Source organism: Myxocyprinus asiaticus, chromosome 20 (assembly GCF_019703515.2).
Source record: "Myxocyprinus asiaticus isolate MX2 ecotype Aquarium Trade chromosome 20, UBuf_Myxa_2, whole genome shotgun sequence".
Classification (NCBI taxonomy): Eukaryota; Metazoa; Chordata; class Actinopteri; order Cypriniformes; family Catostomidae; genus Myxocyprinus; species Myxocyprinus asiaticus.
The window spans coordinates 3,631,319-3,658,305 of record NC_059363.1 but is presented as its reverse complement, the minus strand read 5'-3'; the positions used below and the strand labels follow the sequence as shown (position 1 = coordinate 3,658,305).

Below are 26,987 nucleotides of genomic sequence, written 5' to 3'. Positions count from 1 at the left end.
GAACAAACAAAATAAAGTGATTCCTGGGCAAGAAGGATAACTATATATATATATATATATATAAAACCTATGTTGAAAAGCTTCCCTTGACGTCATCATGGCGAAAATACACTGATCGCTCGGGTAGGCGGGGTTTGTATATGTTTGTACGAATTTTGTATAATTGTGTATAAACTATTAATAACAATAAATAAAATAAATCCTGATCGTGTCTAGTGTGGATTTAGTGTGGGTTAAGTGCACTGAGCTTTGGCATGTTTTACACACGGGACGGTCTTGAACACGTACTTCCTGTCGCGTGCACGCGCACTCAAGTGGCCAAGACCGCAAGTGTGGGGATTGGGACAGGGTCTCTTTTAACTGTAGTTCATCTTTCAACTGTAGAATGTAGTTCAACTACATTCAACATTGATTTAAAGGAGTAAATTAATCAGGTACATTTTGTTCTAATTTAAGTGTCGTAGCTGTTTTTCCTCCACAGCGAGTGTAAATGTTTGACAAATCGATATAAAAGTTAGCCATTTACAGATTATGTCAGCTAGCTCTTAAATTTGTTGAAGATTAATTACGTTTCTTGGATAAAAAAAAAAATGTGTTGCAGCTGTAGCCATCCTGACAAGAAAAATATGTAAAAAATTTTTTAAGTTGAGTCATAATTTGTGTTTTTACCACAAAAGCAAATTGTGTAATTTTATTTATGTTGGCGCGAATCATAAATGCGCTGAAATTGCGCAGACACTAAAATTAAAGGTTAGATTACCTTAAATAAATATCAGTTACAATCCAAGTGTATATTTCAGTATATTTTTTAGCATTGTACTGACATTGAGATGTAATGTGAAGTTTCACTTTTAAGTCTCCTGTTTAAAATCTTTTTTTTAATTTTTTTTTTATTATTTTTTTTACTTATTTACTTGTAATTGAAAAAATGCTGTAAAAAATGTATGTCATTATAAATAAGGTTAGGTAGATTCAGGGTGAGAAATTAATGGGGGCTCAGGGCAAAAGTGCCACTGAAAGTGACAAAAATGCCCCGAAATTCAAAATATAGGGGAAAATAATGCCCCCATAATGAGTTCCTCTATTTAGATCTAATTGTACATATGTAATACTGTATAAAGTATGATTGTATGTTAATTTAATTTTATTGGTAAGAGTTAATAAATTCTCAATCTAGTTTATTCATATTAAAAGTGTATGTTAATAATTTATTTTTCTCTCCCCTTTTCTCCCCAATATGGCATGCAAAATTCTCAATGCGCTCTAAGTCCTCGTGGTGGCGTAGTGACTCGCCTCAATCCGGGTGGCGGAGGACGAATCTCAGATGCCTCCGTGTTTGAGACCGTCAATCGGCGCATCTTATCACGTGGCTTGTTGAGCGTGTTACTGCGGAGACCTAGTGCATGTGGAGGCATCACGCTATTCTCCACGGCATCCACGCACAACTCACCACGCGCCCCACTGATATCGAACCACATTATAGCAACCACAAGAAGGTTACCCCATGTAACTCTACCCTCCCTAGCAACCGGGCCAAATGCTTAGGAAGCCTATTTGGAGTCACTCAGCACGCCCTGGATTCGAACTTGCGACTCCAGGTGTGGTAGTCAGCGTCTTTACTTGCTGAGCAACCCAGGCCACCTGTATGTTAATTAATTACTTAAATTGAAGTATTAGACATAAAAGGAAAATGTCACACTTTATATTAAACCTTATATGTTTTATTTGGCTAGAAAAAAATGCCCTATAAAGGTATAAAATGCCCCAGATATTGCCCCTTAATGGAAAAGTTAATTTCTGACCCTGGGTATATTTCAATAAGCCCATCTGCATTTCAAACCTCTTCTTTTCTGTTGTGTATTCTTGTATTGTTCTTTTAATCTCAGGGTGCTAAACTAAATGTTTGTTTTAGCTATTAAATTAAGAGGAAAACTGTTGCTAGAGCACAACCAAATGTCAGTACATCATGCAAGTGCCTGAAGAAGACACAGTAAGTATAGCATTAATTCTGTCTTAATGGGAACAAAACTTTTTTCAGAAGTGTTTTACAATCAAACAGCTGTTTTTCCCATCTCACTTAGCCGATGCTGGCAGTATGCACTGATGAAACAGGAACACTCTTTTTGAAACATGTTCCTCGGCCTGAACTCAGAGATGGGCAGCTGCTAATCCAAGTCACTGCCACTGCTTTAAACAGGGCTGACCTGCTACAGGTAAACACCATGCACAAGTGCTGTGCAAGTTTGTATCCTGGACTATTTCATCCCAATGGATGCTTTATTTCCTGTGACAGAAAAGAGGTCTTTATCCACCTGAGCATGGAGAGAGTGAAATCTTGGGTCTAGAGGCCAGCGGGGTGATCGCTGCCGTCGGCCTTGGAGTCAAGGGCAGCTGGAAGCTGGGAAGTGAAGTGATGGCTTTGCTCAGTGGAGGTGGCTATGCAGAATATGTAGCTGTTCCGGAAGAACTCGTCATGCCTGTTCCATCCCACCTCACACTTTATCAGGCCGCAGCAATACCTGAGACCTGGCTCACTGCCTACCAACTTCTGCATTTCATAGGTAAAGTAAGATGTAGAGTTCCAAATGTGTGTATATATTTACACATTTTTAATAATCGTTATCTAGTCATTACAAACCCATGGGAACTCCTGGGTCGAATAGAGAGGGAACCTGTGACATATGCTCAACTCCAGGTGTATTTAGTACTTAAGACAAAGCTAATGTACTGTATGAAATATATAATACAGGAGTCAGTGACATGACTCTAGTTTTTTTGTCCAGACTTATAAAATTATTTTAAAATGCTTTAGAAATGCAATTCAAACCAAGCAATTACTTGAAAACACCTCTTCTAAGATGAACATGTTTACAATTACTGAGTTCAAAGTTTGGTATCTGAGTTTGATCATTTTTCTGGGGGTTAAAGTAAACAATTTAATGTGATGTAACCATCTGGTGGCGGTAAAAAAAAAGGCCTCATTAAAAGCTGAAATTCCTAAAATAAATAAATAAATAAAAAAGATATGTTGGCATGAGTAGTGCAGAATAATCTTTTATTATTTCTTTAAAAAAAAAAAAAAAGTAGTCAAAAAATTTTGGTTTAAAATATGATTAATATTTGAAAAACATTTGACCACTAAGTCAAAGTCAGATGGTGTAACCAGCATGCAGGAAGACAATTTGTTGTCGTGTGACCAAAAATGGTAAAACAGAGAGGAACCCTTTAGATCCTCAAGAATATTCGTGTGAAGTTTTTACATTTTTACATTTCTATTTAAAGGCACATTTTGTTCAGGTCAAATGGAGTAACCCTGAGAAATCTTCTTGATATGCTTGACTCAAAAATTCCTGATATTTGTAAAAAAAAAATATGATTTTTATTTTATTTTTAAATCAAAGATGATTAAGTTGTGTGCACACTCATGTAAAGTATTTTAATACATTTTACTTGATGGTTACACAACATTATGTTTTTAAAGTCACTAATGTCCGAAAAATAAAAACAATAACCAAATAACCTCGCTCACCTAAAATAATAGTTGGTAGGTGCTTAGGACATACACTATATAAAGTCAAAAGAAGAAAAAAATCCCGCACACTACCTTAGCTTGCAAATAATTTTTTTTTTTATTTATTTTTTATTTATATAATAAATGTTATCAGAAATTTGTATAACCAACATGGACACAAATATTACATTTTACTTGACACACATGTTATAAACTACATTTTTTAAATATATAAAATATTTTATCAACCGGGACAACCATATTTGTCAATGACCCACAGGTCAAATTTGACCATATTAATATACAGATGGCATAGGCCCTAAAAAGAATTTAAACACTTAAGCTGCACTTAATAAAATACAAAATAAATAGAAACCATGTGGCATTTATTCAAAAGATAGATATAGCACAATCACACTTTTCAATCAAAAAGTTATAAACATATATACACTATATTGCCAAAAGTATTCGCTCACCCATCCAAATAATTGAATTCAGGTGTTCCCATCACTTCCATGGCCACAGGTGTATAAAATGAAGCACCTAGGCATGCAGACTGCTTCTACAAACATTTGTGAAAGAATGGGCCGCTCTCAGGAGCTCAGTGAATTCCAGCGTGGTACTGTGATAGGATGCCACCTGTGCAACAAGTCCAGTCGTGAAATTTCCTCGCTACTAAATATTCCACAGTCAACTGTCAGTGGTATTATAACAAAGTGGAAGCGATTGGGAATGACAGCAACTCAGCCACGAAGTGGTAGGCCACGTAAAATGACAGAGCGGGGTCAGCGGATGCTAAGGCGCATAGTGCGCAGAGGTCGCCAACTTTCTGCAGAGTCAATCGCTACAGACCTCCAAAGTTCATGTGGCCTTCAGATTAGCTCAAGAACAGTGCGTAGAGAGCTTCATGGAATGGGTTTCCATGGCCGAGCAGCTGCATCCAAGCCATACATCACCAAGTGCAATGCAAAGCGTCGGATGCAGTGGTGTAAAGCACACCGCCACTGGACTCTAGAGCAGTGGAGACGCATTCTCTGGAGTGACGAATCACGCTTCTCCATCGGGCAATCTGTTGGAGGAGTCTGGGTTTGGCGATTGCCAGGAGAACGGTACTTGTCTGACTGCATTGTGCCAACTGTGAAATTTGGTGGAGGGGGGATTATGGTGTGGGGTTGTTTTTCAGGAGCTGGGCTTGGCCCCTTAGTTCCAGTGAAAGGAACACTGAATGCTTCAGCATACCAAGAGATTTTGGACAATTCCATGCTCCCAACTTTGTGGGAACAGTTTGGGGATGGCCCCTTCCTGTTCCAACATGACTGCGGACTGCGGAGTGCACAAATCAAGGTCCATAAAGACATGGATGAGCGAGTTTGGTGTGGAAGAACTTGACTGGCCTGCACAGAGTCCTGACCTCAACCCGATAGAGCACCTTTGGGATGAATTAGAGCGAAGACTGCGAGCCAGGCCTTCTCGTCCAACATCAGTGTCTGACCTCACAAATGCGCTTCTAGAAGAATGGTCAAAAATTCCCATAAACACACTCCTAAACCTCGTGGAAAGCCTTCCCAGAAGAGTTGAAGCTGTTATAGCTGCAAAGGGTGGGCCGACGTCATATTAAACCCTATGGATTAAGAATGGGATGTCACTTAAGTTCATATGCTTCTAAAGGCAGATGAGCGAATACTTTTGGCAATATAGTGTATATATATGTATATATACACTGTATATGTATAAATATATGTTCAGTAGGAAGGCAGAAAGTATCTGGACACTCGTGGTTGTCAAACAGTATTTACTCTTTGTACAATATTATGTACAAACAATGTACAGTATGTAGAATATTTAATAGTTAATGTGATGAACTACACCTGTGTAAACATGAGGGAAACTGACTTCATTTATCCACTAAAAATCACCTCGACACCAGTTGATTAAAAGTCATAAAAATAAAGTTAGTTCTCATAATGTGTTTTTGCTACAGTACATTCTGCATGGTCTTTTCCAGCTAAAGTGAAGCCAAATGAGACGGTGTTGATTCATGCTGGAGCGAGTGGAGTCGGCACTGCAGCCATTCAGCTGGTTCGGTTGTGTCGTGCTGTTCCAATAGTGACTGCCGGGAGCCCTGAAAAATTACAATTCACTGAGCAACTGGGAGCAGCTTTGGGAATAAATTATAAACAAGATAATTTCTCTGAAAAAGTACTGCAATTCACTGAAGGTTGGTCATTTTGTGTTTTAGTGTCTGCTTTTTTTTTTTTACATATCTCATTTATCTACATTAAAAACAGAACTGAATGCATTAATAATTTAACATTTAATTGGGTTTATTCCTGAAGGCAGGGGAGCTGACATAATTCTAGACTGCATTGGTGGATCTTCTTGGGAAAAGAATGTTTCTAGCCTTGCATTAGATGGACGATGGGTGCTATATGGCGCCTTGGGAGGTAAAACAGTGGATGGAGACTTGCTTGGCAAGCTTTTAAGGAAGAGAGGCCATCTTCTTTGTACTCTCCTGAGATCAAGAAGTTTACAAGTATGAAAGTGGTTTACTTTATTACAAACTCCAAAGGCTGAAATATACTCTATGCAAGTAAGCGGACACAAATGCTTCTAGCTACGCAAGTTCGATTTTGTATGTTCTAAAATGTTTCAGAAAGCAATTCATAACACAACGCAAGTACGCGTTCTCAACATGTCCACAAGGGGCGCTATAGCAGACATTAGTGTGAACTGTCCGCTTCTACAAAGAGATTATTGCTGAGCGTGTAAGTTAAAGTCAATATCACCTGAATAATAACACATCCAGTTAAATGGCACAAACTTTTGAAGGTAACTCTATCGCCCCCTTGAGTACTGAGGTTTGTTACTGCCACGGTAATGCAAGAACAGATGTTAAGCGTGTTCAACCGGACTGCACGTTGGCAATGCGTTGGCCAAGCGCTCGCATTTGCGCTCGCATACTTGCATTAAGTATGTTTCTGACAAGATCAGTAATTGTACACGAATACTTAATGTTGCATAAACCCAGAAGTGAAAATTGTGTCATTATTTATTCTCATGATGTTCCAAACCCTTTATCTGTACAAAACAAAAGAGGAATTTTTGAAGAATCTTCATGCACATCTTTTCTGTACAACAACAGTTTATAGTGACCACATACTCCATGAAACTTGTGCACTATATTCCAAGTTCTCTAAAATCATTCGATAGCTTTGTAAAAGCAACAAATAAAAAATTAAAGTCGTTACTAATAATCACTTATAATTTTCCCTCAACTGAAGCTCTGAAATCTCATTCAAGTTCAGACTCAAATAATGGTGCATTGATGCGTCACACCAGATTTGACATCATGGACACCAAAACACAACATGCCAGTTTGAATGCAGGTTTGGAATGACATTAGGGTGAGTAAATAATGGCAGAATTTCTTTTTTGCTGGAACTATTCCTTTGATAATGTAGAATAATGTTCAAGTTGATGTATTAAAGGTTACTTTGTACTGTTATTTCTAGTATAAAGCAGAGCTCGTCCGGAGTTTCACCGAGCAGGTTTTGCCGTTCTTTAAGTCAACAGATTCACCCCTGTGCCCTGTGATTGACAGCACATTCAACATGGAGGATATTGAAAAGGCTCATCGACACATGGAGGAAAACAACAATATTGGGAAAATAATTATAAAAATAGGAACCTCTTGATAGTATTCCTCATAGATTTATGCAATGTATAATCAGTGACACTATCTAGCATTAGGATACCTATGGATTTACAGTATATAAACCAACAGTCAGCACAGTGTCAGTTATTCAGATACTGTAGTAATTATTATTAGGGGAAGTTAATTGTCATGGCTACAGAATGAAGAAGAGATATGAAGTTTATGACATCATAAGACATCACACGACTCACATATAGTGGGTGTAACTTTAGAGTGATGCAAAGAAGAAAGCCTCAGTGGTTATGACCACTTATAAAATGAAGGCCCATGTTAAACATTAGACAAAAACATCTGAAAGCCTATAAACACCTTAGGAAGGTTTATGACAGCTCCAAGGCACACAGCTTCCAATGAAAATAAGGGCCTGGGAAATTGATACATTTTAAAAAGTCATGGAAATTGCTGTAAATACAGTTATCTGCTCTAAAAAAAAAATGTAATGTGACTAGTAATTGCACTTTGTGTGTAATCTATAATATGATTTTTCAAAATCATTATACAAGCCACTGGAAAAGGCATGGAAATGAATTGGTCAAAAGGTGCAGGAATATGTTTGTTTTTGTTTAATCTACAGTAGGCTTCTGTATGGCCATGGTTTATAATGATTTAGTTTAGGCCTAATCCATTAGGAAAATCTCTAAAGAGTCTTTTACTATTAAAGGGAGCTAATCCTTTTGTTATAAACAGTCTCATTTTAAAATGAGTTTGATTGCTTTTTTTATTTTATGATGCTTCGCTGTGGAGTGATTGTTGAAGATATGAAAAAGGATCAAAGATCTCATTTGCTTTACTTGTATGTGGGTCATTTTTCTTTTTCTGGATCAGTCCGTAACAGTCATGTTTATTTGTATGGCGCTTTTCACAAAGCAGCTTTACAGAAAATCCTATTGTAATATCCGTAGCGTAATAAATGTCATAAAGTCCCCAGTGAAGGGCTTCATTATAAAAAGCGTAATTGAAAATCATGCCTTAAGATTTTTTCTTTAAAGGGATAGTTCACCCAAAAATGAAAATTCTCTCATCATTTACTCACCCTCATGCCATCCCATATGTGTATGACTTTCTCTCTAATGTCTCAGCTCAGTAGGTCCTTAAAATGCAAGTGGATGGTGATCAGACTTTTGAAGCTCCAAAAATCACAGAAAGTCAGCATAAACAACATCCATACGACTCCAGCGGTTAAATTAATGTCTTTAAAGTGAAACGATCACTTTTGGTGTGAAAAAGACAAATATTTAAGTACTTTTGAACTATAATCCAATGCTTCCAGTCAGCAGCAGTATGCGCATGTGATGTAATCGCGTTGGCATGTTCATGCGAGAACTGACGCACATGCAACCCACCTGGAAGAGCAGCGCTGCTTAAAACTGAGTAAACTTAGTAGGAGTAACGCTGTACAGAAGCTTTGTTGGTTTTGGTTTAGATCTGTAGTTGTATCTGTTTGTTTACTCACAATGGTGTGTTTGTGTGCTTATCCTGGATGTCTCAACCAATAAAAAACATGAGATTACATCCATAACATGCCAACGCGAATATGTCAAACGAGAGACTGCGTGAACTCAGCCCTCTCGTGACGTGAGCACGCATACTGCCGCTGACTGGATGTGATGATTTACAGTAAAAAAGTATTTAAGTATAAATCTGTTTCTCACCAAAAGTGATCATGTAGCTTTAGAAGACATTAACCGCTGGAGTCGTATGGATGACGTTTATGCTGACTGTCTGTGATTTTTGGAGCTTTAAAAGTCTGATCACCATCCACTTGCATTTTAAGGACCTACTGAGCTGAGATAGTTTTCTATTTTTCTTCAAATGTGTTCTGCTGAAGAAAGAAAGTCATACACACCTGGGATATCATGAGGGTGAGTAAATGATGAGAGAATTTTCATTTTTGGGTGAACTATCCCTTAGTTAGTCCCCAGAGCAAGCCAAAGGTGACTGTGGCAAGATGGTATAACCCTCTGGAGACAGTAAAAATAAATATCTAAGTAAATGAAAAAAGCTGGGGGAAAAAAAAGTAAAAGTCTGAAATTCTTGAAGAAGAAAAAAAACCTTGCTTAACTAGTTTGGAATAAACTTTATTATTATTTATAAAAAATAAAAAAATAAAAATAAGCAGTGAAACAATTTAGCTTAAAACTAATATTAATATTTGAAAAACCTTTGTCCACCAAATCAAAGGCAGGTGGTGTAACCAACATGCAGGTAGCAGTTATTGTTATGTGGCCAAAAACAAACAAACAAGAGAGGACCCATTTAGACCCTTCTGATTGTATTTGAAGTTAAACAGAAAACAAATAAACAAAAGTGATAGTTTTACATTTTGTTTAGGTCAAATGGAGTAAGAAAACTAATTGATATTCCTGACTTGAAAATTCATGATATTTGTATATACACAGTACTGTGCAAAAGTCTTAGGCACATAAGATGTTTCACAAAAACATTTGTCTTAAAATGGTTATTTATATCTTCAGCTTTAGTGTGTCAATAGGAAATATAAATGTTAGACTCCCAAACATTACTTTTGCAAATAGAAAAGATTAGAATAGAAGAACAGGGAGCCCTGCAACAGATGTCATGTTCCCCACAAAGCCCCCCACTGAACATCGAGTCAGTCTGAGATTACATAAAGAGACAGAAGCAATTGAGACAGTCTAAATAGATAGAAGAACTGTGGAGAATTCTCCAAGAAGCTTGGAACATCCTATCTGCCAACAACCAAGAAAAACTGTGTCCAGGTGTACCTTGGAGAATTGGGGCTGTTTTAAAGGCAAAGGTGGTCACACCGAATATTGATTTATCTTTTTTATGTTTACTGGACTTTGTATGACATTAAGTGATCAATGAAAACTATTTATGGCATTATTTTGAAGACATCCTTACTATGCAACATTTATCACAAGTGCCCAAAACTTTTGCACAGTACTGTATTTTTATATAAACTTTTTAAAATTAATGATTGTTGTGTTCAGTTACGAGTATTTTAAAACATTTTACTTGATGTTACACCACTTGACATTTTCAAAGTAATTTTTCTATTATTATTATTATTTAATGCTGTAAATGTTTTCCAAAAATGTATGAACACCTCGTGACAACTGTTTCACTAAACGTGCTATATTCAATACAGTCAGCAGAGTATTCTCAAACAGAGAGAGAGAGTTTCACTCTCAGTTTTGCGTTCTTTACGTAAGAGAAAGTTAATCTACTTCCTGGTGTAAACCTCGGACATGATCAATGGCTCATTTCAACTTTGCGCTGTTTAAAAGTTGTAAATATCGGAAATGAATGCTTGCATAACCTTCTCAAAAACCAATTTGAGCTGCTCTTTATAAACGGTAAGTGGACTCATTTTCTCTAGTTATGAACTCTTGACAGGCCTGACCTGAAATCAGCACTATTGCACTTCTAAAGTGAAATGTATTCAGAGCACCAAACTGGGGGAATATGTGGTTGGAACATCAACAACAACAATAACTGAGTCTATTATGGTGATCAGTAACTGGAATAATAGTACATACAGAAAAGTAGCAGATACTGTAATGATTACTTGTTCATCATATTAAATATGAACATGTTCAGCTGACATTTGACAACAAGAAAGTCAAAACTTTAAGTCTTCATTTTAAATTGTAGCAAACTTCATTTTGTGAAATGTTTTCCTTCCTTGGCTTGATGTTCTGGTACCTAATGCAATGACATTCATACATTTTAAGTGTGATTAAAATGTCCAGCTACTTCTTGAAGCACACAATGAATGTCTCACTTCACTTGTGGTCTTCAGTCAGTGCTTTTTGCAGAATTGAACAATGACAGATTCAAACAAACCTCAACGCAAGCTGTCCACAGCCGGAGACAGTTTATACAAGACATTAGGCCTGGAGAAAGGAGCTTCATCTGAAGATATTAAGAAGGCATACAGGTATGTCTTTCATCAGTTTTTATTGTTATTATTATTTAAAATATCCAAATAGGTTTATATTCACTGGTATTTCTAAAACAACAATGACAGCATCTGAATTGGGTACATACAGTCAGCAATGTCATATGTTACTTGTCTGTAAAAGCTGTTTTTTAAACCCTTTCCCTAAAGGAAACTGGCACTGAAGTATCACCCAGACAAGAACCCCAATAACCCCGAAGCATCTGAGAAGTTCAAAGAGATCAACAATGCCAACACCATCCTCAACGATGAGACCAAACGACAGATCTATGACGAGTACGGATCCATGGGCCTCTACGTTGCAGATCAGTTTGGAGAAGACAGCGTTAAATATTATTTCCTCATGTCCAAGTGCTGGTTTAAGGTCAGGCGGTCCTTGTGCTTTTTATTCATTTGAATTTTATAGTTTCAGTTTTTTCATATTTTTCATACTAAATTGTTTCAGATCTTCAAACAATATGTAACATAAAACAAAGGCTACATGAGTAAACACAAAATAGGTTTTTCAAATATATCTTTTTTTTTAATTTTTTTTATTGAAGCAAAAAAGTTGTCCAACACCTATATATCACCCATGTGAAAAACTAACTGCCCCTTTAAACTTCATAGCTGGTTGTGCCACCTTTAGCAGCAACAACTGCAATCAAATGCTTCCAATAACTGGAGATCAGTCTTTCACAACACTGTGGTGCAATTTTGGCCCACTCTTCTTTGCAGAACTGCTTTAGTTCAGCCACATTGGAGGGTTTTTGAGTATGAACTGCCTGTTTAAGGTCCTACCACAGTATCTCAATTGGGTTCAAGTCAGGACTTTGACTAGGCCACTCCAAAACTTTAATTTAACTTCTTTTGAGCCATTCAGAGATGGACTTACTCCTATACTTTGGATCATTGTCTTGCTGCATAATCCAGTTGCGCTTGAGCTTCAGCTCACGGACTGATGACCGGATGTTCTCCTTTAGGATTTTCTGGTAGTGAGCAGAATTCATGTTTCCCTCAATTACTGAAAGTCGCCCTGAAGCAGCAAGCATCCCCACACCATCACACTACCACCACCATGCTTGACCGTAGGTATGATGTTCTTTTTGTGGAATTCTGTGTTTGATTTACGCCAGATGTAACAGGACCGCTGTCTTCCAAACAGTTCCACTTTTGACTCATCACTCCACAGAATATCTCCCAAAAGGTTTGAGGATCATCAAGGTGTGTTTTGGTAAAATTCAGACAAGCCTTAATGTTCTTCTGGGTTAGCAGTGGTTTCCACCTCGCCACTCTTCTATGGATGGCATTTTTGGCCGGTGTCTTTCTGATGGTGGAGTCATGATGTGAGAGAGGCCTGCTGTTCCTTGGATGTTGTCCTTGGCTTTTTTGTGACTTCCTGGATGAGTTGTCGCTGTGCTCTTGGAGGAATGTTGGAAGGTCGGCCACTTCTGGGAAGGTTCACTGCTGTGCCAAGGTGTCTCCATTTGGCGATAATGGCTCTCACTGTGGTTCTTTGGAGTCCCAGAGCCTTTGAATAGCTTTGTAACCTGTCCCAGACTGATGTATTTCAATCAACTTTTTCCTCATCATTTCTGGAATTTCTTTCGACCTTGCCACAGTGTGCTACTGGGTGAGACCTTTTAGCCAACTTCATGCTGCTGAAAAAGTTATATTTAGGTGTTGATTTGATTGAACAGGGCTGGCAGTAATCAGGCGTGGGTGAGTCTAGTCCAACTGAACCCCATTATAAATGTAGTTTTATAGATTTGGGGATTTAGTAACTATGGGGGCAAATACTTTTTCACACAGGCCCAGTTGGTATTGGATAACTTTGTTTTGCTTCAGTAAATAACATTATCATTTAAAAACTGCATTTTGTGTTTACTCAGATTGCCTTTGTTTTATGTTAGATTTAGTTTGAATTTTTGAAACAATTTAGTACGAGAGATACACAAAAACAGAAGAAATCAGGATGGGGGCAAAAAAATTTCACAGCACTGTATATATAGGGTATAATAATAAGCACTTCTTTACCTGTAGACTGTGCTCGTGTTGGGCATGCTTTTCACCTGCTGCTGTTGCTGTTGCTGCTGCTGTTTCTGCTGTGGAAAATGTGGGGGTCCAGAGAACGAAGACAACTTTCAGTATGTGGATCCGGATGAACTCGCGGCTGAGATGACAGAGGAACAGAACACAGGTGCCTCTGCAGTTGTGTTTTAAATTCTGGAGACTGCACACAAATTTACAGGGCACTCTTGGGAGCTGATTATGGATAGAATAATATATTAAATGTATATATTTGGAGCATTTTTATTTTCATTTTGCAGCAGTTTTGAATTGAACAGCCTACTGGTTACATTTCTATGACCTGCCACTAAAAAACTTTATTTTTTATTTTTTAGGCCATGACACAGTTATCATTGGACAGCCAATTCCCTGTCCAGCCCCTGGAGATTCAGGTGAAAATATATTCACATATACAGCTTTCTTTGGTTAGTTTTGTGTCTGTACCACTTTTTGTTGGAAATGTTCTTCTTCACATGCTGCTGTTGTTTCTGTTTATATTAAAATATATATAATATGATTTTTATATTAATTTATTGTATTTTTATTAAGTCACATTGCACATACAACAGAAAAAGTAAAAGGAAACTTATAAACTATCACAAAAAATAGAAAATAAAACAACAAAACCACAGATTACATAATATAAACTCAGCAAAAAAACGACTCGTCAGTGAAGAGCACTTTTTGCCAGTCCTGTCTGGTCCAGCGAAGGTGGGTTTGTGCCCATAGGCGACGTTGTTGCCGGTGATGTCTGGTAAGGACCTGCCTAACAACAGGCCTACAAGCCCTCAGTCCAGCCTCTCTCAGCCTATTGCGGACAGTCTGAGCACTGATGGAGGGATTGTGCGTTGCTGGTGTAACTCGGGCAGTTGTTGTTGCCATACTGTACCTGTCCCGCAGGTGTGATATTTGGATGTACCAATCCGGTGCAGGTGTTGTTACATGTGGTCTGCCTCTGCGAGGACAATCAGCTGTCCTTCCTGTCTCCCTATAGTGCTGTCTTAGGCGTCTCACAGTATGGACATTGCAATTTATTGCCCTGGCCACATCTGCAGTCCTCATGCCTCCATGCAGCATGCCTAATACACGTTCACACAGATGAGCAGGGACCCTGGGCATCTTTCGTTTGGTGTTTTTCAGAGTCAGTAGAAAGGTCTCTTTAGTGTCCTAAGCTTAATTGCCTACCGTCTGTAAGCTGTTAGTGTCTTAACGACCGTTCCACAGGTGCATGTTCATTAATTGTGGGTTTTTTTTGGGGGGGGGATTTTTCCCCTTTTTCTCCCAATTTGGAATGCCCAATTCCCAATGCGCTCTTAAGTCCTCGTGGTCGCATAGTGATTCGCCTCAGTCCGGGTGGCGGAGGACGAATCCCAGTTGCCTCCACGTCTGAGACAGTCAACCCACGCATCTTATCACGTGGCTTGTTGAGTGCGTTGCTACGGAGACATAGCGCAACCATGGAGGCTTCACGCCATCCACCGCGGCAACCACGCTCAATTCACTACGCCCCACCAAGAACAAACCACATTATAGCGACCACGAGGAGGTTACCCCATGTGACTCTACCCTCCCTAGCAACCGGGCCGATTTTGGTTGCTTACGAGACCTGGCTGGAGTCACTCAGCACGCCCTGGGATTTGAACTAGCGAACTCCAGGGGTGGTAGCCAGCGTATTTTACCACTGAGCTACCCAGGCCCCGACCATTAATTGTGTATGGTTCATTGAACAAGTATGGAAAACATTGTTTAAACCCATTACAATAAAGATCTGTAAAGTTATTTGGATTTTTACAAAATTTTGAGTTTATATGATTTTTAGACCACTAACCAAACAATCTTTCTTTAAAAAATAAAAAATAAATAAAACACAGCACTAAGACTTATTACCACAAATCATATACAGTATATATATATATATACAGGGTTGAGAAGGTTACTTTTAAAAAGTACAGATTACAGAGTACATGCTGTAAAATGTAATTTGTAACGTATTTCGTTAGATTACTCAAAGTCAGTAACGTAATCTAAATACTTTGGATTACTACTTCAGTACTGGCAAATTTTTCACTTGTTTTGACAATAAACAAGTAAATAAAGTAAGAAAATGCACTTAAATTTATCTTGTTTTAAGGATGTTTTGATATTTTTACAGAAAAACAATATTTAAATTCTCATTAAGAATAAGATTTTTGCAGTACATCTTTGCTCTAATATCAAAGGTCTTACTAGAGAAAAAAGTTATGCTCCAACGTGCATTTTCGTCATATATTGGTTGTAGCTTTCTATACGATGTTAAAGGCTACATTGGTTAGCATTTCTTGTAAAAATACCCTAACCTCATAAAAAACATTGACAAGGTGTGTATTCTTGTATTTATTGGATTTCTGTTTCATCTGTCAAAGCGTTTCTAACTGTTTTCTTGTTAAGCTGTAGAAACTCTATTAAGCTCCCAAGGGAAAATTCCTCAATGACGTCATATCCACCTTTTCAGTATGAACTTAACACATCTTAAGAAAGTGTTTCACTGCTGTTCGAAAGCTCCTCAGATTGCATCAATTATATGGATAAATAGTTCCAACTGAATAGTCTAAATATTAAATGAAACAAATTATATAAAAATGCAAAGTAATCGGTTCAGTAATCAAAATTCTTTTTGAATGTAACTGTATTCTAAATACCAATTATTTAAATTGTAACTGTAGTAGAATACAGTTACTTATATTTCGTATTTTAAATACGTAATCCCGTTACATGTATTCCGTTACTCCCCCAACCCTGTGTGTGTGTATATATATATGTATATTTATATATAAAAGTGGAAATAAAACCTTAACCTTAATCTCAAATAATCTCTCAAAAAAGTCCACTAATGTAGCCCATTTTTTTTCCGAAAACATTGATATATGTAGTTCATATTATTTTACATTTAGTAATAATAATGAAATGTATATATAAATGTAATATACCAATATAATAACAATATGCTTTTATTATATTTGTTTCTCATATTGTATTATATTATTGGATTTTTTATTTATATTTTTTGCAAACACAACTGAACATTTAATTCTCTTCACTTTCAATATATGCTGTTTTATGTAAGATTAAAAGGGAAAAATATTTTCATAATTACCTTTGTTTTCTTGACTGTTACATTTTTATAATATATTATACTATATAAAAAATATCAGACATTTATTATAATAATAAATGTAAAATATTATGGTTGTATGTTTTTTATGGTTTGACTTTATATGGTTTTATTATGATACTTTTATTATCAGATTTTATTATGTTATCAGATTTTTTTATTTTCTTTTTTGCACGTACAACTGAACATTTCACTCTCTTCACATTCATTATTTGCCATCTTTAAACAAAAGGAGAAGGGAAAAGAATAAATTATATAGATTTTGGGCTTTGGCCACTTTTATTGAAAGTACAGTAGAGAACAGTAGAGAGAGGAAAGCAAATGATGTAGCTAGAGGGAATGGGATCGGGAAATGTTGTAAGATTCAAACCCACATGAACTACAGCTCAATATGGCAGAGCACGTGAACAATCCACCATGCCGCAGCTCTTTTTACACACTAACATTGTCAATGGATATTCTTGCTTTGTGTGTCGTTCAACAGAACACAATGTGATTGTTGGAATGCCCATTCCTGCCCATAGCACTGGAAACTCAGGTAAATATCAGCTGAATTATTAACCGGTGCATATGATGTTCTAGTATGGACAGCAAAGTTGTATCTGCAACATTTAACTGTAAAATACGAGGCTGTAAAATGCTCATAATCTGTGTTTTCCTGTAGATGGAGACACTGTTATACTGATAACTTCAGACACACATGTGGAGATGGCAAGATACTAGTCAACCTACAAACAACAAGTCTAAAGACTTGTTCAAGGGACAGTTCACCCAAAAACAATCGGTTTGATTTTCTTCTGTGGAACACAAAAGGAGATGTTTGGGAGAATATTGAGATGTTAGGCAGAATGACAACCTCAGTCACCATTTCCTTTTCCTTTTCAAAAAACATAACAAATGATGCAATGAAAGAGTGTTGACTAAAGGCTGGGTGAACTATCCCTCGAAGAAGACTGACACATCCCTGTTAAGTCCTTGTTTTCAGCATGAGGTGTGTAGAAATGTTATCCCGGTGAGGATATCGCTGTTGAATTGTACGTCAGTGGTTTGTAGTACACAGTGTCTGTGCAATACGTGTGGCTCATTTTATCTCAATAATGCAGTTTATGTTTACATGATTTTATAATTGCCTATGTTTGCTTGAATTGCAGAGACACTTTATTTTTCTAATACTTCTAAATTAGTGTTTCTCAACTGATGGGTTGCACATATGCTCTGACAAACAGCAGGGAAAGATACACTGCTAAATGCAAATAATAAAATGCAAATATCCATTAATGTGCATAGATGGACCAGCAAAATGAATAGCCTTTTTTTACAAGGCAGGAGAAAATAGCCATATCTTTTAGTTGACATCCAAGATCCTGCATCCAATCAAACTCTGCCGTATTTTGGCACAACGAAATGTGTTGTTTAGTAATATAATACTAATACAACATCTAACTAGCCCATTATTTGATCCATTTGCTAGACTGTTAATTTTCCTGTTCCACCAATGTCATGTTAATGATTTTGCATATTGTTGGGCCTATACGGTCGGCAATACAAATACATTTTAATGTTATGGATTTAATGTTTAATGGACTTTTAAGGGCATTTATGTTTACTTATGTACTATAAACAATATTTGGTTCGCCATTTGACGTCCAGTGTAAAATGAGAACCACTGATCTAGAGGACAAAATAGAAAATTCAGCAAATGACCTCATGATATAAAATGTTATCTGGAAGCGTACGTTTTTTTTATAATAGTATCAGCAACCACTACATTCCATTTTTTTGATCAGTTCTCTGGTTGTAATCTCTCATATGCTGAATAACAATGTTATGTGTGAACCATAATTACAGGTAGATTTTCATAATTAAGTGATATTAGTTTTTATGTGCCAAATGTCTAAACTGCACAACAGTTCCTGTTGATAGTGAAAATTGTGTCATTATTCACCCTCATGTTGTTACAAACTCTTATGAAACTCTTTCTTCCGCAGAACACAAAAGGAGATGATGGGCAGATTTACAGTCTCAGTCACCATTCACTTTCATTGTGTGGAAAAAGATGCAATCAAAGTGAATGGTAACTGAGAAATGTCCTTTTGTGTTTTGTGGAGGAAAATAAGTCATACAGATTTGGATAAAAAAAAAAAAAAGAAAAAACTTGAGGGTGAGTAAATGATGACATATTTTTCTTTTTTTGGGTGAACTGTGACATTAAGATTACACTGGACATTATTAATACACTGGAACGTTGTTGTGTCTCTAATGCGGTATGGAAAAGAACAAAACCAACATTAGTCCTTACCATCTGTATGTACAGTGATACTTTATCAAACATTATTTCATTTCTCAGAAGAAATGAAAAGTACTATTTTATATCCTTTATTTTGTCATAACAAAATTTTAGGGTATAGCTAACTTAACAAATAGCCTTTCTGCAGTAACCTTTTAATTATAAATGGCAAAAAAAAAAATCTATATATATATATATATATATATATATATATATATATATATATATATATATATATATATATATAAATCAATCCTATCACAACTACATATATATAATGTACCATGATGTTGATCTTTTTATGTTCAAATGAAGTTAGAGATTTTTATACATATGGAATACATATCAATTATTACAGCCACATGATCATAGAGCAACAACACAGGTGCTGTTTGTCTAAAAATAGTGCTGTAATTCTTCCACTTTAATTGCATCATGCAGCGTCTGATAATTAAGATGGTAATTTGCAGATTAATCTTTTGTTGCTAATGTTATGGTAATATTTCTCAGGAATTGTTTTGACGTATCTTCTGTATAAATTGATCTGAATGTATTTTTGTGTATAATTGAAATGGTTGGCATTGGCAACTTAATGCAACTGCTGCTGTGATATTGATTAGGAATTATGAAAAATAAATAAATATAGTTAATTACTGTATCAACTCAACTTTTGAATATGAATTTCTAAATGTATCCATGTGAACTAATATATATATAAATATATATATACACACACACACACACACACACACACACACACACACACACACTCATTTCAGAATTGGTTAGAATATCATTTTTTAGAATAATGAAAAAATAATAAGGCATCAAAACTATGAAATAATGCAAATGGGAGTATGGGAATTATGTTGTGTTTAAACAATGTTAAGCCGTGTTTCTAGATAGTCTCATCGGCACACTATATTATATTATATACATTATATGCGTCTACTAATTTCAAGCATTTCAGTATATGCCTTTAGAACAAAAGGTTTGTAGGATCAAATATAAAATAAGTCAAGTGTGTCCAACACTGTAAAAAAATATATCCGTAACTTTAACGGTAAAAGACTGCAAAAATGCTACAGGAAAAAAACGTTAATTGGTAAACGGGCAGTTACCTTAAAATATACGGTAAAAAATTATAATATATTTAAAAAGACAATACATGTAATTTTACAGTACAATGTTGAAAAAAATATGATTTTACTGTATAATTAATGGTAAACATTCATATTATGTTTAACAAGAGAGTACATGTGCTTTTTACTGTACATTATTTTTAAAATTACGGTAAAAAATTATAATATATTTAAAAAGACAATACATGTAATTTTACAGTACTTGAAAAAAGTACTTTTTTACATGAAAAAAATATGATTTTACTGTATAATTAATGGTAAACGTTCATATTATGTTTAAAAAGAGAGTACATGTGCTTTTTACTGTACATTATTTTTAAAATTACGGTAAAAAAAAACAATAATCAGGCGTTCCCAGAATTCCCTGCGTTATCCATCACATTTCATTATATTTTATGGGAATCTTTATGTTTCTTCTAATTTTTAATATCAGTTATGTACATTGGGGTGTTCTGTGTTATATTTAATGTAGTTTAATTAATGTTTACTGCATAATTTTAATTTCACATGTGTTACCCTGATGGTGTTTAGTATTTTTGTGAGTGACACCGAGCACTGTCTCTACATGTTTATTGGTCAATGCTCCTGTAAGAGGCACTATTGATGAACTTCATGTCATCATGTGCCCTTCCGTAGTTACTACAGTGAGTAACGATACATTATAAAGTGAAAAGCAGATTTTTACAGTTTCAGAAGGTTAAAGTATTAAGTTAAGGTAATGCACCGTAAATACACAGGCATCAGAATTACATCCCGTAAAGCCTGAAGCGTGGTTACCAGATTTTTTACAGTGATTTTCTGGCAACCACAGCTGCCAGTTTTTAACATAAATTGAACAGGATATTTTTTACGGTGAAATGTTGGTAGTGTATGTTGCAAAAAGGTTTGAAAGTGTTAAAAGTTGGTTGAAGTCTGTTTCCAAGTTCTCTAAATCTTACTGTTACCTTACTTTATCAGTAGTTCTGAAATGTGACCTTGCACTAAACATGGTTACACTGCACCAACACATTGTTCACGTCATACCAACAGCATGTGAAGCAGCATATGGCATTAGATTGATTGCAGACAGTGTGTTCCACTCCAGTAAATGGAACCAGAGTTTTTGATGCTTTAAAAACATCTTGGGAATTTAATTGGTTCAGTGGAGCGCTGTTTATTTGTAATATTTCCAAAGGATATTTTGTTAGTAACTTCAATGGTGAATTTGGATAAAGTTCAACTCACCAGGCAGCACAATGCCCTAACCGACTCCCTTGAACTTTTGGGGTAAGTCTCTCAAATGCACAATCAATCTTTCTGTTTTGCCATGCACTTTTAAAAAAGTGTGTTGATTCAGCTCATTATACTTAGTGCCTTTTTTTGCATAGGCTTTTTATGAATTTGACTGACTTAAATGACTACTGATTTCATTTACTCACCCTCATGCCATCCCAGATGTGCATGATTTTCTTTCTTCTGCAAAACACAAACAAATATTTTAGAAGAATATCTCAGCTCTGTAGGTCCATACAATGCAAGTGAATGGTGGTCAGAACTTTGAAGCTCCAAAAAGCACATAAAGGCAGTATAAAAGTAATCCAGTGGTTTAATCCATGTCTTCAGAAGCGATATGATAGGTGTGGGTGAGAAACAGATAAATATTTAAGTCCCTTTTTTATTGTAAATCTCCACTTTCACATTCATATTTTGGGTTTGGCAATTCACATTCTTTGTGCATATCGCCACCTACTGGGTAGAGAGGTGAACTTATAGTTAAAAAGGAATTAAATATTGATCTGTTTCTCACCCACACCTATCATATCACTTCTGAAGACATGGATTTAACCGCTGGAGTCTTATGGATTACTTTATGTGCTTTTTGGAGCTTCACTTGCATTGTACGGACCTAGAGGGCATGTCACTGTGTTGCTCTAATAATTAGAGATGCTTACTTTCATACCATATCAGTCCTGCATTCTTTGCAATGTAAGATGTTCTCTTCTTGAGTGACAGAACTGCAACACAAAAGCTTAGAGAAGAGGCACATAGATGTCAACACTTGATACACAAACCTCAGTAATGATGACACTCAACAAACATCAAGTAAAAGATAAGATCTAAACATCACCCCACAACTATTAACTAACAGTGATGACAAATACAACAACAGCACAAATAAAGCCTGCAAATAGCAAATATATATATATATATATAAAATACAACTTTAATCTCATTATTAGCTGCCAGATCTTTGTTTGTTCAGATGACTTTGATTAGCGAGTTAAGGTGACAAACATTAGCAACATAAGTTGGCTGGAAAATTTAGTTGTGTCAACTGTCAACTCAAAAAACCACATGATAAAACTAAATGTCAAAATATTTTTTTTTACGGTGTAATTTGATAATTTGGCTTCTTTGTTTTTAATGTTTTAATATTCTTTTTTTCTCTTTTAGTCTGTTGGATCATTTAGATGATGATTACCTCAGTACACAGTTTGAGAGTGAACGTGACACACAAGCATCAGCGCTTCAGTGTCACAGTCTTAAAGACACCTGCTTCAAGAGTCAAGACAAAACACAGGCCTGCAGGAAATTACTCATTACATCTCTTCTGTGTTTTATCTTTATGATCGGAGAAGCCATTGGTGAGAGTTAAAAAAACAATTGGTTGAAGGTTTTGGCTTTAATCAAGCACAACTGTTAGTCAGCTGTCTCATGAAACCAAATTAATACTGATAACAAATAGCTAGTTCACAAATAACTCATTTTAGGTTAAAATGTATGCAAATGTCCAAGGGAACGTGTATATTTTTAAATACCTTTTTGTTCATTTAAATAGTTCTGCAATGTGACAAACTGGTTTTTGAAAATACAAATAGTCCATGATTTTCATTTAATATCTGGTCCTAAAAGCTACATGTAGGCTAAAACTGTTAAAGAATTAGGGAAAACACTGTAAAATAGTTTAATATGGTGTATAGAATGTCAAATTTAAATAACATTCCGTTTACGTGCATTTGAGACCAACTTTTCAAGCAATGTTATTGCTCATATGAATTGATCTGTATGTGTTGCAGGAGTGGTTGTATATTGTGTTGATAGTCTGTCGCTCTTGTAGGTGGTTATGTCGCTCACAGTCTCGCTATAATGACCGATGCTGCTCATCTCCTCACTGACTTCAGCAGCATTCTGATCAGTCTCTTCTCTGTGTGGATCTCCTCCAGACCCCCATCCAAACATCTCACTTTTGGATGGCATCGCTCAGGTAGGACCCGTTCAACTGGTTTATTGATAAATAGTAAGTGCTGCCGTTCATTCATGTTATACAGTTCATGCCTGTCTCTTTCCTTTCTAAATCATTCTACATTATTTCTCTTGTCTTGTCCAGAGGTTTTAGGGGCCCTTGTGTCTGTGCTGTTCATTTGGGTTGTGACGGTGGTTCTTGTTCTCTTTGCTGTTCAGAGGATCTTCAGTGATGATTATGAGGTACACAGTGATGTCATGCTTATCACAGCTGGATGTGCTGTGGTACTGAACATCATGTGAGTGTTGATATTTTATCATCCTTATTCTTTTATCATCAATTAAAATTGAGTTCATCTATTTGCAAGTGTACTCCCTAAAGTTGGCAAAATGAACTTTTAGCAAATACAGTATGGGCATTTATCAAATTGTTGCCTTCCAGGATAACGAACCAAAAATATTGATGACATCATCTGCACTCCCGGGTGTACACACATTTTTGTCCAAAACAATCTCTCCAGTATGTGAATGCCCCGACCTGGGCAACAGTGTGTTGGAATTACTTAAGGAATATTCCGGGTTCAATACAAGTTAAGCTCAATCAACAGCGTATGTGGCAAAATATTGATTACCCAGGGGCCTGGGTAGCTCAGCGAGTAAAGACGCTGACTACCACCCCTGGAGTCGCAAGTTTGAATCCAGGGTGTGCTGAGTGACTCCAGCCAGGTCTCCTAAGCAACCATATTGGCCCGGTTGCTAGGGAGGGTAGAGTCACATGGGGTAACCTCCTCGTGGTCACTATAATGTGGTTCTCGCTCTCGGTGGGGCACGTGGTGAGTTGAAGAAAAGGAGGAATGAGTCAAAATAATTTTTTGTGGTGATCAACATACTGTGTAGTTCCACAAATGCTGTCGACTGAGCTTATCTTGTATTTAACCCAGAATATTCCTTTGAAATATATACATAGCATTTTTGCATCATGTTTTTTAAGTACATTCAACTTTTGGTAATTTTATATCAGCACTAGAAAACCTTTATTAGCTATACACAAATGTATCAATTCATTCAACTTTACATAAAAATTTGTCACGAATAAGATTCAGCAAACAAATAGCAAGTTGTTTTAAAATTAACGTTTATATCACTCTGTCTACTTAATTTACTTGGCTCTAAAGAAAATAATAACTGAGGTCAGGCATTAAACTTCATTCCCCAAATAAATGCACATAAAGCTGCACATCGGCTATGCATATTGACATTTGTGAGGTGTAATTACATGGACTGAACATGATCCAACTTGACCACTAATGGTGACTTTATGTGAAACAGCTATTTACAGTAAAACAACATCAATAATACTAAAAATAACTAAAATCTCTATGAATTCTTAACAGGTAATTAAATGCCCACATAAGTTGCTTTTGACCAAGGTCTTATGGGTATTCCCCACATCCTCACTTCTGTGCTAGATTGTTTAAATTGGTAGTAAATCTGGACTCAACCAATAGCGTGAATGTGGGGCGGAACTATCTGTTTACCCACCCAATGGCAGACAGGGGGAGTGTGCCACCACTAGTGGTAGAAAAATGACACAGATGCAGCTTTAATTTGAAACCCTTGCAGGGACAATATATTATCTTGTACAGTGTTCCCTTGTTTTGTTTTTTTATCAGATTGGCTTTGATTCTTCATCAGTCCCCGGGGCACCACTGTCACAGCCACGCCACCTCTTCTCGGGACAGTGGCACTGGTCACTCTCACAGCCTCACAGAAGGGCACAGAAACACCAGTGTGAGGGCCGCTTTTATTCACGTAGTGGGAGATCTACTGCAAAGTTTTGGTGTGCTGGTTGCCGCAACTATCATTTACTTTTGGGTTGGTAACGTTACCTTTGGAACCTTTTTTTAGACATACAGAAACATTCTAAGACTTTCTCTTCTTCACAGTGGCCCTAAAAATTATTTGGACGCTTAAGACACACTCTAAAACATAGGAATTTCATTGAACAGATAACAAAATATCAAAACATATTGAATGAAATGTATGAAATCAGTTCCAGTTCAGCACATTAACTATCAACATGTTCCACTAACATTTGACAACAAAAAAGTGTCACAATAGTTTTAACAGTTTATCTACTGGTTTATCATTTAAAACCTAACAAACCTCTTTTGTGAAATGTTTTGCCTGAAAAGTGTACTTATCTTTCTTTAAAATAAATACCACCATATTTTGTCTAACAAAATTACTTTAAGTGTGTCTTAAGAGTCCAAATACCTTTTGGGGCCACTGTATATGCAATACATATTATAACCCAATAAAAATGCACGAATTAATGTTGCCTTTCTGCCCAAACAGCCTGAATGGAAAATAGCAGACCCTATATGCACTTTTCTGTTTTCAATACTTGTGCTTGGAACGACATTCACCATCTTGAAAGATATCTTCAAAATACTCATGGAAGGCAAGTGATTGATTGACTTGTGTATAATCACAAATATAGAAATGGTTGTCACGTGAGTATGCTATTTGTTCATTTCTATCGGTAGGAGTCCCTGGTGGTGTTGACTTTGACTCTGTGAAGGAAGTTCTGTTATCAGTAGGAGGCGTTAAATCTACACACAGTCTACACATGTGGTCGCTTACCATGAGTGAAACACAGCTCTCAGTGCATGCTGTCATAGGCAAGATATATGCTGTATTTTAATATTTGTTAACATTCAGGAACATTACTAAAATGCGCAGTAGTTTTAACCCAAATGACCGGATTATTTTTCAGATGAGCAGACCAACCCACAGACTGTTCTGATGGATATGACCAAACTACTACAGACTGAATATGGATTCAAAAATATCACCATTCAAATAGAGACTTAAACTGATGGCATGGCCTATTGTTTACAGTGCCAGGACCCAATGGACTGATGTTAGATTTCTATGATAGTTAACTCACACAGACTGCTCCTTTTCCATTTAATGAAAGCACACTGTATAGTGACCAGATGCTGTCAAGCTTAAAAAATAAACCATAAAAGTACCCCCTAAATAGGCTATACAATTTGTGTGATATATTCCAAGTCCTCTGAAGCCATACAATAGCTTTGTGTGAGGAACAGATCCAAATATGAGTTATAAATTGAAAATCTTCTACCGAAGCTCTGAAATCTCATTCACACTTCAACATGTTAAAACTTTAAAGGGGTCATGACATGCCTTTTTTATTATTATTTTAATATGTTCATTGAGGTTCACTTATAATATTAGTAAAGTTTTTTTGCACAAAAAACAGTCATATATTTGTAAAACATGATCATTTTCCACCCTCTGTCAGAAATGCTAGTTTTGGTGCTGCTTCTCCTTTAAGACTTGACAGTAAACACCCACTGTCTCTACACTTGACTGACCTGCTCTCTCTCTACTTGCCATCTCAATGTTCACCACTACTGGGCGGGGCTACTGAAGTAGTAAGGTAAAGTAGGCACTGATGTGTTGTTGTGGAGGCGGTCACAAATGTCTTCCACAGTATGACATCACAATGTTGAGGAAGCAGAGAACGAGTCGTTTTGGCAGCTTGGTTTCAACAAATGCTCTTTTTGCAGTGAGGAGGAAGTTTTGAGTTCCGTAACTTACATTATGTTTTTAATAGAACAATGTCCTTTTACATGTCAAAAGATCAAGGAGAATGTAATTGCTCATGTCATGACCCTTTAAATGGTGTTCTGAATATTCCAGGTTCAATACAAGATAAACTCAATCGACAGCATTTGCGGCATATTTACCACAAAAATTAATTTTGACTGGGGCCAATCAGTAAACGTTAAAATACTCACTTTTTCAAAAATATACCCACAAGAAGTTATTTTCAATTGTACAACTTTGTTGCAATGACAACGTAATGCCGTAAACCCTACAACGTCCATAAAAACGACCATTTAAACAACTTTACAGCTCAAATAATACATGAGTT

General features: G+C 36.3%; 3 protein-coding genes across 7 annotated transcripts; all 3 read left to right on the top strand.

Moving 5' to 3' along the window:
- The first annotated feature begins 303 nt into the window (after positions 1-303).
- On the top strand, positions 304-8,217 carry LOC127410676 (quinone oxidoreductase PIG3-like). Of its 4 annotated transcripts, XR_007892150.1 has the most exons (9): positions 304-434; positions 1,269-1,598; positions 1,913-1,990; positions 2,082-2,213; positions 2,294-2,561; positions 5,517-5,729; positions 5,848-6,044; positions 6,817-6,915; positions 7,024-7,162. XR_007892150.1 is itself a non-coding variant. In XM_051645829.1 (8 exons), exons 3-8 carry the CDS (start codon positions 1,967-1,969, stop codon positions 7,204-7,206), a joined length of 1,017 nt encoding a protein of 338 aa, XP_051501789.1. In that variant the 5' UTR covers positions 304-434; positions 1,269-1,598; positions 1,913-1,966; the 3' UTR covers positions 7,207-8,217. The 4 variants fall into 4 exon arrangements, 3 of the variants coding, with proteins under 3 accessions (XP_051501789.1, XP_051501791.1, XP_051501790.1); XM_051645829.1 differs by lacking the exon at positions 6,817-6,915 and having other exon boundaries at positions 7,024-8,217; XM_051645831.1 differs by lacking the exon at positions 7,024-7,162 and having other exon boundaries at positions 6,793-6,917.
- An 861-nt stretch (positions 8,218-9,078) lies between these two features.
- On the top strand, positions 9,079-19,306 carry LOC127411415 (dnaJ homolog subfamily C member 5-like). 2 transcript variants are annotated; one of them, XM_051646960.1, is made up of 7 exons: positions 9,079-10,564; positions 11,011-11,148; positions 11,320-11,533; positions 13,192-13,348; positions 13,554-13,610; positions 16,854-16,907; positions 17,034-19,306. In XM_051646960.1, exons 2-7 carry the CDS (start codon positions 11,036-11,038, stop codon positions 17,090-17,092), a joined length of 654 nt encoding a protein of 217 aa, XP_051502920.1. In that variant the 5' UTR covers positions 9,079-10,564; positions 11,011-11,035; the 3' UTR covers positions 17,093-19,306. The 2 variants fall into 2 exon arrangements, with proteins under 2 accessions (XP_051502920.1, XP_051502919.1); XM_051646959.1 differs by having other exon boundaries at positions 16,851-16,907.
- Positions 19,307-20,860: 1,554 nt separating this feature from the next.
- On the top strand, positions 20,861-26,056 carry LOC127411176 (zinc transporter 2-like). The gene is made up of 8 exons (XM_051646553.1): positions 20,861-21,064; positions 22,232-22,422; positions 22,896-23,042; positions 23,166-23,319; positions 24,694-24,895; positions 25,379-25,484; positions 25,570-25,704; positions 25,800-26,056. Exons 1-8 carry the CDS (start codon positions 20,994-20,996, stop codon positions 25,895-25,897), a joined length of 1,104 nt encoding a protein of 367 aa, XP_051502513.1. The 5' UTR covers positions 20,861-20,993; the 3' UTR covers positions 25,898-26,056.
- The last annotated feature ends 931 nt before the right edge of the window (positions 26,057-26,987 follow it).